Source organism: Scylla paramamosain, chromosome 2, assembly GCF_035594125.1.
Source record: "Scylla paramamosain isolate STU-SP2022 chromosome 2, ASM3559412v1, whole genome shotgun sequence".
NCBI classification, from domain to species: Eukaryota; Metazoa; Arthropoda; class Malacostraca; order Decapoda; family Portunidae; genus Scylla; species Scylla paramamosain.
Window position 1 is genome coordinate 35,826,817 of NC_087152.1, and position 12,500 is coordinate 35,839,316.

Genomic DNA, 12,500 nt, shown 5'->3' on the forward strand with positions numbered 1-12,500 from the left:
GTTTACTTTTTGGAAGCAGCAAGTTGAGTCTCTCTCTCTCTCTCTCTCTCTCTCTCTCTCTCTCTCTCTCTCTCTCTCTCTCTCTCTCTCTCTCTCTCTCTCTCTCTCTCTCTCTCTCTCTCTCTCTCTCTCTCTCTCTCTCTCTCTCTCTCTCTCTCTCTCTCTCTCTCTCTCTCTCTCTCTCTCTCTCTCTCTCTCTCCCTATATTTTGTGTTCGTGACTAATTTCCTTGACATGCCAAAAAAATCATAAGCTGCAGTCACTCAGATGTTACGAGCATCGATAACCGAAAACTTTTAGCCTTTATAAACTTTCAAAATGTATTGGAATATCTTGACATAACTGGAGTATTACGTGCTGGAGACTTCTCGTCCTTCACCTGGTATGCACATCAAGTTTTTATTCGTGTGACTTCAGGAACGGATACTGAAAGCTTTGTTGAGCGAGAGTTTGCAAACGTGGCGTCAAAGTTAATAAAAGACAGCTCAGTTTCTTGATTTTTTTTTTTTTTTGTAATCTTTAGTGATTTTATATAATATGGTTCGATTATAATATGTCATGACTATTATTGTATTTGGCATGGTTACATTTACAACTTTGTTTTGATTTGCAAGCGTGGCATCTAAATTGATAAAAAGACAACTCATTTTATTAATTGATTCCTTATATGATTTGATAGTGAAATATCATGTTTATTATTGTATATTGCAGGAGGAGGCAGTAGGCACCTGCCGAAACGATAATTACTCCCATTGAGGTCTGAAGCACTGGATCAGAGTGTTTGCTGTGAAACCCAGCTGTGACCTCACTGAACTTTTCCCTTTGTGTCTCACAACATAAGGAGGCAGTCACAGCCCGGCCTCTAAACACAATCTCTTCCTTCACACAAAACGGCAAGCACCAAATTACACATACACCCTTCACTCAAAATTCAAAATTATCATGGCGACTCTTACACCAGCCTCGGAGTCCCCATCTGGGGAGGGAACCATAAATGTAAGTCGGAGTGCTCTTCTGGTATCGACCCTAAGTGTCTTGACACCTCCCGCAACTTCATTAACTTCTGCAACATTCGCGGTCTAAGATCTAATTTTCAATCTGTAAAAACACCACCTCTCCTCTACTAAACCTCATCTTCTTTTCCTCACTGAAACTCAGGTGTCTTAGGCAGCTGACAGTAACTCCATTTCTGTTCCCTTCTACTTTCTCTATCCTCATTTTCAATCCAAAATTAGATGTTGCGTCAGTGTGCGCAACGACTTAACCTACTCTCTTGCCCTTGAATTCTCTTGAATCCTCCGAGTTTCCCGCCATCTGGTTACGACTACAGAGTCACTCTCAAAACTAAATTTATTTCTGTTGTATACCTCTCACCTAATTCATCTGACTATAAGAAATTCTTTAGCTTCTTAACTTCCAAAGAGGAGCACATCCTGACTTTCTTCATTCTTGAGGACTTCAATGTTCACCACCAGCTTTGGCTTTTCTCTCTCTTCACTGACCATCCTGGTGAACTAGCCTTTAGCTTTCCTATCTTCCACTGCCAAGAGCAACTGGTGCAACACTCGTAATCCTGACCGTCTTGGAAATACGCCCAACATTCTTGACCTTTTTCTAACCTCTAATCCTTCTGCTTATGCTGTTATCCTATCTTCTCCGTTGGGCTCCTCCGATCACAATCTCATAACTGTATCTTGTCCTATCACTCCGATCCCTCCTCAGGATCCCCCAAAGCGGAGGTGACTCTGACAGTTTGCCTCTGCTAGTTGGGGGGACCTGAGGAGGTATTATGCTGCTTTTCCTTGGAATAACTACCACTTCCGTGACAGATCCATCTCTGTGTGCTGACCGCATAACAGAGGTGATAGTGTCTGGTATGGAGACGTACGAGTATATTCCTCACTCTTTTTCTTGACCTAAACCTTCCAAACCTTGGTTTAACACAGCCTGTTCTCGTGCTGTACATGGTAGAGGGGTGGCCCACAAAAGATACTTGAACCTTCCATCACCAGAATCTCATGCGCTTTATATTTTTGGAAAGAATAAGAATGTGTGGATGAGAGATACGTTTTCTTTCCACTTGGTATTAGAGCAGACAACTTACATCAGATAACACAGAAATCCATACAGTTTGAGTGAAACTTCATTATTATTTTTTCCCAACCAAGTGTTCTGTTAAATACAAAAGGAGGAGCACAGTTATATTCACTATGTTGTGAGATTTCCCATTTGCAAAGCATCATTATTCTGATGATCCTGCACCTATCGCCATCAGCCATCACTCGTAACTCCTAATCAATTCCTTACATAACAAAGGGTCTCAAGCACATCTCACCACATCACCATCCGTCACTGTACACCAACACTGTCACTAACCAGCAACACCTAACACGCCCCAAGCAACACCCATCATCACATATCACCACTGATCACTTCCCTCATCCCTTCTCGCGGCCATCGTCACTCTGTCCCCATTTCTCACGCCTCAAAAGTCTCATCTCACTTCTACAGGAATCGCGCACACTGGAAATCAGGTACTTTTCAAAGATTATAAATTTCAAACAAAACAAAATCTCAGAGCAGAATCTAAAATTGACAATGCACGGTGTAAAATTCTCGTACGCCAAGAAGGTGTACAGCGAGGAGGAGGAGCGGGTGGCCCGCACCCGGGCCCTGTTTGCCCAGCGGGGCAGGCTGCAGGCCCGCAAGTTTGCGGAGGCTGAGAAGCGGCCAAAGCAGACCAAAGGGAGCCGCAAGGTGCACGATGATCTTCTTCCACTCCAGGGGAAGAAAATCGTCACTACCAAGAAAGTGGACGACACCTGCGTGGCGCCCTCCCTGGAGAAGCGCCATGTCGTCCACCGGAAGGACGTGGCTCCCGTGTTGGAGGACAAGCCAGTGGTGGCGGCGCCTCCAGTCCCAGGGGTGGGGGAAGTGGTGCGACGCATCATGTACACCCCAAACAGGTTCCTGAGCCACCTGACGAAGCAGGACGAATGCTTCCTGCACAACCTCGGGGGTCGTTACGGCGTGTCCATCGTGGTGGGCACGCCACAGACCAAAATATATATCGAAGGCCCAAAAGCCAATGTCCAGGCCTGTTACGCATGCGTGAAGGTGCTGCTCGTTAAGTGGCACCAGCGCGAGGCCGCCAAGCAGTGAGCGGGGCCATTATTCCTCGCAGTGCTCCCTTACACTGGAGCGAGACGCGAGAAGAGAACAAGCAATAATACCAGCCGCGAGCGAGACCACACCACACTATTCCAGCGACGAGCGATGCGAGAAGACAACACCAGCGACGAGCGATGCGAGAAGACAACACCAGGGATGAGCGATGCGAGAAGACAACACCAGCGACGAGCGGTGCGAGAAGACAACACCAGCGACTAGCGATGCGAGAAGACAACACCAGCGACGAGCGATGCGAGAAGACAACACCAGCGACGAGCGATGCGAGAAGACAACACCAGCGACTAGCGATGCGAGAAGACAACACCAGCGACGAGCGATGCGAGAAGACAACACCAGCGACGAGCGATGCGAGAACACAACACCAGCGACGAGCGATGCGAGAAGACAATTCTAGCGGGGCGATTACACAACATGAATTACGTATATTTCTTTAATAACTTTATCTTATCAAATATAACATATAGTAGTGAATTAATTAACGTACTGCTATTAGTTTTAAATTATGTGAAATTCTGTGGAAGGGATACTATTACTTTTTTTTTTTTTTTTTCAACTAACTCATTGCGTCCGATCACTTCCCAGCAGCAGTCACAACTCTCTGTCACAACCCTCAACACCCCCTGCCCACCATCAAACACTCACACCTGCCCCTGCCGAAACGATAATTACTCCCAGTGAGGTCTGAAGCACTGGATCAGTGGGTGCTTTGAACTTATCAATAATCCAGCTGTGACCTCACTGAACGTTTCCCTTTGTGTCTCACAACACAAAGGAGCAGTCACAGCCTGCCCTTTAAAGACAACCCTCTTCCCTCACTCAAAACTACATGTACCTAATTACACACACACCCTTCCCTAAAAATTCTAAATTGAACATGGCGACTTCCACACCAGCCTCGGAGTTCTCATCTGAGGAGGGGACCATAAATATCCCCAGGTCGGACTGCTCTTCTGATATCGACCTTAAGTGTCTTGGCACTTTTCTTCTTTAGCTTTTGCAACTTTCGTGGCCTTAGATCTAATTTTCAGTCTGTAGAACACCACCTGTCTACTAAATCTCATCTTTTCCTCACTGAAATGCAGGTGTCTGAGGCAACTGATAGTATCCCTTTTCTGTTCCCTCCTACTTTCTCTATTCTCATTTTCAATTCAAAGCTGGATGTTGCGTCTATGTGCGCAATGTCTTAACCTGCTGTCGTACCCAAGCTCTTAAATTTTAAGAGTTTTCCACCATCTGGCTGTGACTACAGAGTCACTCTCAAACTAATTTATTTGTGCTGTATACCTCTCACCTAACTCATGGAAGATAGCTTTGCTATCTTCCACGACCTAGAGCAACTGATGCAACACCTACTCGTATTCCTGACCGTCTTGGAGATACGCCCAACATTCTTGACCTTTTCCTAACCTCTAATCCTTCTGTTTATGCTGTCATACTATCTCCTCTGTTGGGCTTTTCCAATCACAATCTCATATCTGTATCTTGTCCTATCGCTCCAATCTCTCCTCAGGATCCCCCTAAGCTGAGGTGCCCCTGGCGTTTTTCCTCTGCTAGTTGGGGGGACCTGAGGAGGTATTTTGCTGATTTTCCTTGGAATGACTACTGCTTCCGTGTCAATGACCCGTCTCTGTGTGCTGACCGCATAACTGAGGTGATAGAGTCTGGCATGGAGATGTACATTCCTCACTCTTTCTCTCGACATAAACCTTCCAAACCTTGGTTTAACACAGCCTGTTCTTGTGTTATATGTGAGCCTTCCATCACCTAAATCTCATGCGCTTTATATTTTTGCCCATAATCATGCCAGGTCTCTTCTCCAACTAGCCAAAAACTCCTTCATTAACAGAAAGTATAAAATCTTTCAAGATCTAACTTCCCTCATGACCTCTGGCACCTAGCCAAAAACATCTCCAATAACTTTGCTTCTTCATCTTTCCCTATATTTCAACCTGATGGTACCACTGCCATCTCATCTATTTCTAAAGCTGAACTCCTCGCTCAAACCTTTGCTAAAAACTTCACCTTGGATGATTCAGGGCCTGTTCCTTCCTCTCCTCCACCATCTGACTACCTCATGCTACTCATTAAAATTCTTCGCAATGATGTTTTCCATGCCCTCGCTGGCCTAAACCCTCGGAAGGCTTATGTACCTGATGGGCTTCCTCCTATTGTTCTCCGAAACTGTGCCTCAATGTTTGCACCTTGCCAAGTTAAACTCTTTCAGCTCTGTATGTCAATATCTACCTTTCCTTCTTACTGGAAGTTTGCCTACATTCAGTCTGTTCCTAAAAATGGTGACCGTTCTAATCCCTCAAACTACCGTCCTATTGCTTTAATTCCCTGCTTATCTAAAACATCTATCACTTCACAACCTTCATTCTGATCACCAATATAGGTTCTGTCAAGGTTGCCCTACTGGTGATCTTCTAGCTTTCCTTACTAATTCTTGGTCTTCCTCTTTTAGAGATTTTGGTGAAACTTTTGTTGTTGCCTTGGACATATCAAAAGTTTTTGATAGAGTCTGGCATGAAGCTTTGATTTCCAAACTACCCTCCTAAAGCTTCTATCCTTCTCTCTGTAACTTCATCTCAAATTTTCATTCTGACCATTCTATTGCTGCTGTCATTGTTCTTCTCCTAAATCTATTAACAGTGGTGCTCCTCAGGGTTCTGTCTTGTCACCCACTCTTTTCCTATTATTCATTAATGATCTTCTAAACCATACTTCTTGTCCTATCCATTCCTACGCTGATGATACCACCCTGCAATTTTCCACGTCCTTTCGTCGACGTTCAACCCTTCAGGAAGTAAACAGTTCAAGTAGGAAAGCCACAGAACGCCCGACTTCTGATCTTCCTAAAATTTCTGATTGGGGTAGAGCAAACTAAGTGCTGTTCAATGCCTCAAAAACTCAATTCCTCCATCTATCAACTCGACACTACCTTGCAGACAACTATCCCCTCTTCTTCAATGATAATCAACTGTCCCCCTCTTCTATACTGAACATCCTCGGTCTGTCCTTTACTTATAATCTAAACTGGAAACTTCATATCTGATCTCTAGCTAAAACAGCTTCTATGAAGTTAGGTGTTCTGAGTCGTCTCCGCCACTTTTTCTCATCTCCCAGCTGCTAACTCTGTACAAGGGCCTTATCCGTCCATTTATGGAGTATGCTTCACATGCATGGGGGGGATTCCATTCATGTCTCTTTTGGACAGGGTGTTATCAAAAGCTTTTCGTCTCATCAGCCTCTTTCTCATCGCACAGTGATGCATTTCTTGCTATCTTCTACCGCTATTTTCATGCTAACTGCTCTTCTGATCTTGCTAACTACATGCCTCCCCTCTTCTCGCGGCCTCGTTGCACAAGACTCTTCTTTCTCTCACTCCTATGCAAGAGTTAACCAGCATTCTCAATAATTTATCGTTTTCTCTGGTAAATTCTGGAACTCCTTCCTGCTTCTGTATTTCCACCTTCCTATGACGTGAACTCTTTCACGAGGGAGGTTTCAAGACACTTATCCTGTATTTTTGACTTATGCTTTCGACTCTGTACAGGGACCGGTATCTCAGTGGGCGTTTTTCTTTTTTCTTTTCTTGTAATTATTGTTGCCATATATATATATATATATATATATATATATATATATATATATATATATATATATATATATATATATATATATATATATATATATATATATATATATATATATATATATATATATGGTGTGGTAATCACTTACAATTTTGATTGCTTCGGTCTGTTCATCGCTTCCTGATTAGGAAAGACCTCACTGGCAGCCAGGAGGTGCGTGGGGTCCTCATGCCGTGCTTCTGTGCTGCAGGTGGACTGGGAGCACAACGACACCAAAGTCACCATCTCCGGGCCGCGTGGCGGGGTGAGCATCCACACCGAGGCTGGTGGTCGAGAGGTGCGGGAGGTCACGTCCAGGCTGTCAGTGGTGCGCGCAGCCCCTCCTGACGCCGGGAACTATACCTGCCGCCCGCATGCCGCCCTGCCCGCCACCACCACCGTCTACATCGTCGACGGTCAGTACTAGTTACCAGTTATTTATTTTCTATTTGGTTTCCTTGTGTTGCAAGTGGTGTTTGCCTGCCCAGTTTCGTCTAGCTTTATCTCTAATGCACTTAATGAGCTTGAAGTTCTTTATTTTTCGTTCTTTGTCCTTTAAAAGTGTGCATGTTTAACTTACTTGCTACGTACGTAATATCGTCCCGAAGAGAACTAAGGGCCTTTATACAGTAGGCTCGTTTTTTCAAATGTTTCGGCGCTTCACGTCGACTATTAACAGTACTTCGTAGAAATTACTTAGATTTCAAGAATTCAAGAGTTGTAGTGAAAGTTCAACATTGATTATTCATCGTTACTGAAAAAAAAAGCACAAAAAGAATTCCTATCAACCATCTATGTGTCCTTTGAAAACTGTTCCGATGAGAGAGCAAAGGAACCGGAACCGTAGTCCGAACTGCAGAGGACCCTGGGACTATTCACGCACTGCCTCTTGTTTTCTTTCTAAAGGGACGACAGTAACTGCTCGCTCTTCACTGAAAACCTTTGCGAACAGAGCGAGAAGTGACAGGCAAGGACGTGACTAATGAGCAAGAGAGCAGTGTGTGTGTGTGTGTGTGTGTGTGTGTGTGTGTGTGTAGCTCCGTCCTTTCACACTCGTCCTGTAGAAAGGTACTCTGATATCAGTAAATCCGAGAAACGTTTGGAGTTGAATGGTTGATGAGTTAAAGAACATGTACGTACATTTAAATGCAGTGGTTTAATTTTTTTCAGAGGTCGTACACACACACACACTCTCTCTCTCTCTCTCTCTCTCTCTCTCTCTCTCTCTCTCTCTCTCTCTCTCTCTCTCTCTCTCTCTCTCTCTCTCTCTCTCTCTCTCTCTCTCTCTCTCTCTCTCTCCCAAACATTAGTCTGTGCTTCACTCCACGTATTTCATTATCTAATGCGAGAACCACTCTGGTCCTTGTACCTGCTCCACCTGCTAAGTATCATTATCCCTGGAACCTTTCACCACGCTCCAGCAATATGTAACATTTCCACCCATTCCACCTCATTGTCACCGCGACCACTTTTCCACCTCCAGCCACCCTCCTCAACTCCATTCCAGCGATCATTACGCGCCCACTTCTCCACAAAATCGTTCGCTGCCCGTCTCCCTTACAGTCCCTTCCTCTCCCTTCCTGGCCCGTTGTCCTTCCCGCCCCAGTACTGCGGAGAAGCGCCACTTGGGGACCACCCGCGGGTTTCCTGTTCCTTTATTTATTCCACGGACAGGAACTCTTGAAGGTGCAATACTCGGAGCGTGGGAGACTTTGGTGTGACTATTTTATTTCCAGAGAGAGAGAGAAAGAGAGAGAGAGAGAGATTTTTTTATAGATCTGATGTATTTTTCTTTTTTTCACATAGATATGTCGTTTGTATTTTTCTTTCCAGTTTATTCAAGGAGTAGAAAATTTAGTCAAGAATACAAAAATGAAAAAAAAAAAAAATGATGACAGCAGGCAACACCCAAAAATTCATTACAGGTGGGGATCCAGAAAGCTTGGACAATACAGTTACAGAGGTTTCCTGATGGTTCTCTTCTCAAACAGTTAAATTCATAGGAGCGGGATGAACAAAACAGGCAGAGAGTTCCATAGTTTATCAATGAAAGGGATGAAAGAGTGAAGGTTTGACTCTTGCATTAGTAAGGTGGACGGAATCGGGGTGAAGATGAATAGAATATATTGGGCAGGGAGGCCGAGGGAGGGAGGGAGGGCGAGAGACGCACATCTTTGAACATTTGGTGTCTGGGCTGCGGTTATGATTCATTTTCGTGTTGTGGGGGATTATTTTAAGTCCACTGCAGGAGAATACTTGAAGATGATGAGTCTCGTGCATTTCGGATGATAGAATGAGCCAATTTGATAAGTTGTGCTGCGGTTATGACTTAGTGGTTTGCACGACGATGGATTATTTTAGATTCATTGCAGGAGAGTACTTGAAGGCGATGAGTTCCGCGTATTCCAGATGATAGAGTGAGCCACCCGTAACTTTGTGTTCGCCATTCTTCATCCTGGCGGGGAGAGCCAAGGCACGCTCTCTCTCTGCTTACAATTCTTAAACGTTTCGGCCCCTCTGCTACTTTTAACAATTTACTTTGGTTTTTAAGACTGTTTTCATGATTCTAGTAATAATTTAACATTATCATTGGGAGAAAATACCCGTGAGAGCTCAAGTTATCATCTCTGTGGCTTTTGAAAGTAGTCCATAAAACGTCTCAATACACTAACCGTACTGTAGTCCTGAGAACTCCAGACATCAAAATTATATTCTCGTGCAGTGGCTATTTATTTAACGTACCAGTCCTCCCCTTCGCTGCAAGGCTGATGTGATTGTGTCCAATTACCCAACGCTGTTTATGAAAACCAAATTAGTTAGTTTAATGAAGAAAAAATGAGATCTCTCCTAAACAGAACAAATGCTGCTCATCACGCTAGCATTCACTGATTCCTCGAAGCGGCGAGTGCTGTGAATGAGACACAATAATCACCTGTAGCCTCTGTGAAAGAATACGCTTGGATTTGCAACCTTTTCTCCTCACATGTACTCCCTGCCATTGCTCTTTGAAAGTATACGTTATACTTCCACGAACATCTAAGAGCCTGGTAGGTGAAGGCAAAATTGAAGGTGTTTTTGAGTGTTGAGTGCGCCTGCCACCACTTTAGCGCGACACCTTCCCTTCGTGAGCCACACATCATTTAATTATTCGCCCACAGCCTCGTTCCCTTCAACCTCCGAACATTTTCCAGGTGAGGCGCGCCCGGCTTTGGAACCTGTGTCTACTTTAAATAATTAATTGCATCACGCCTGAATTTAACAAAGGCTTTCCGGGAGGGTGAGAATCAACGTGAAGAGTGTGGCAGAAAAATGTCGCAGTATCATGGGATATACAGATGCAGGACACACACACACACACACACACACACACACACACACACACACACACACACACACACACACACACACACACACACACACACACACACACACACACACACACACACACACACACACACACACACACACCATACATAATAAGCAAACCACATCGTCCTTTTCCCCAGAGTGGTGACATGGAGGATATAAAGGAAGTCCTGTCCACAACTTCCGATGCAATTTACTCATCTTTTATTAATTCAAACTGTCCACTTACCTAGGCCTTCACTAGTCATCCACCTATTTAAGACATCCATTTCCTAAGAGAGCCAGTACCTAAGCCATCCACTTACCTAAGACATCCATTAAACTTCCACTACCTAAGACATTCAGTACTTAAACCAACCACTTACCTACTTGGACATCACTTACCTAAGCCATTGATCTACCTAACAGATTAATTTAAGACATCCACTACCTAAGACAATTACCTACCAAAGACATCCACTTACCTGAAATATTCATCTACTCGTACTTAAAACATCCACCAACCAAAGGCATCCAACTACTTTATGCCATCCTCCACCTGACAATCGCCCACGGTTTCCACTACATGACATCGCTTCACCAGGATCTGAGTTTCATTGCTATTGGAACTTAACACAACTGAAGTCTTGGCACCTTTATGAGTCTGTGCCGCTTACTTTTGTGAACGAGCAGAGCCTTTGGTAATATGCGTAATGCTTCTGAATGTGATTTATGGTGAGTGTGTTACATATACGGGTAAGTCTTGCATTTAATTTTCTTTTCATTCCAAAGCTTACTAAAGCGCTGAGCGAAGGCGCGTTAATGTTGGGAAGCTTTCATTTGTAAGATTCGAGGACCGCGTGGCGCCACACCGTTAATCATTAACCACAAGCGCCACGCCCTTCACGCCACGCCACGCCGCCTCACGCCCTCACGCCCGCGCCGACACGGAAGCACTGAGTAAATAGATTTCCTCTGTGAAAGTTATTACATTGCACGCGCACAAGAGACACCAAAGGAACTATTACAGAAAAAATAATGCGCCCTTATAAAATATCAAGCTCATATTGTTACTGGTAGTTAAATAAATTGCTGTCGTTTGAGGAAATATTCCGAGATGCACAAAAAATTCATGATATCTTCTCTACAAACAATGAACACAAGTTGGCAAGCCTTTTCACCTGTAATTTCCCACCATTATACTCGGGAAAATAAACGAGAGAAAATTGCAATATGAGTGTGTCACTTTAAAAAACGTCCCGGTAATGGATGTAATGTCATTATGTTATTTTTTTTTTTCATAATCTCTCTCTCTCTCTCTCTCTCTCTCTCTCTCTCTCTCTCTCTCTCTCTCTCTCTCTCTCTCTCTCTCTCTCTCTCTCTCTCTCGGTAACGATGTCGAAAATACGAGTAAAGGTAATTTCCTTCCTGTGGCATCCTCTTCACCGTGGCAGTACGGGCAGCAAGGCTTCAGTTTTTGCCGCAGTAATCACTTGATTTGATAACATTCTCTAATTTACTTTAAATACACAAGTTGATCAGTTTTCTGTGCTAGCCACCAGAGCGCGCCACAAATGAGTTCATGCTGGATCGTGTCCTTTTCTCACGCATGGCTTCAGGAAAGTTTGAAAGCAAATCCCTCTGCACACAGTTACAGTGCCTCCGTGTGCAGTGACTAAACTGTACATACCCAGATGCCAGAGTGGCCCTTTGTTCCGAGGTTAGGAATATCATCCACTATAGATCAAAAAACCAATGAGACAGATATGAACGCCGAGGCCACGCGCAGCTATAGAGTATTCAAAGATCCATTCAGATCTTAGGTCTGTTTTGATCTTGGCGTATCCTCCCAACTTTACCTTCACCTTACAGTTTCCTACACTTGTGTGGCTTAGCCACACAACGTATTTTAGTGTTGAAAGAGTTAAGTGCCAATTACGTATGTTATTTCTAATAGCTAACACGTGATACAATTAACTTTACTTAGCTTATGGCTGCATTAATTTATTGGTGGTAGTGGCGATGTGGCTGCGTGGTGCAGGACTCGCTCACGGACGGAAGGTTAGGAGTTCGATCCTGGGTCAGTTTCTCGGTCTTTCGTCGGCTAACAGGTGCCATATGATCCTGTTTTTTGCTGCGAATTAGTTCGATGAATGAAAGTTTGTCAATGTGAATGGAATAGAAGAGAAGAGAGACAATGAAGAATAAACTAGTGCACCGTCGATGATGGAGAAGTGAGGGGACCTACTTCCTTCTTTCGCCTGCAGCTTTTACCTTGCATTTAAGTTTCCCCTTCTTTTTTATTACTCTGGGGCGTTGTAACCTTTC

At 44.1% G+C, this 12,500-nt stretch overlaps 1 protein-coding gene across 5 annotated transcripts in view; it reads left to right on the top strand.

The window, feature by feature from the left end:
* LOC135114105 (protein turtle homolog B-like) overlaps positions 1-12,500 on the top strand; it is a 192,257-nt gene that overhangs the window by 171,909 nt on the left and 7,848 nt on the right. For all 5 annotated transcript variants that reach the window (XM_064029809.1, XM_064029842.1, XM_064029818.1 and 2 more), the window contains one exon: positions 7,039-7,243. In XM_064029809.1, the coding sequence (XP_063885879.1) occupies positions 7,039-7,243 (205 nt within the window). The remainder of the gene's footprint in view (positions 1-7,038; positions 7,244-12,500) is intronic.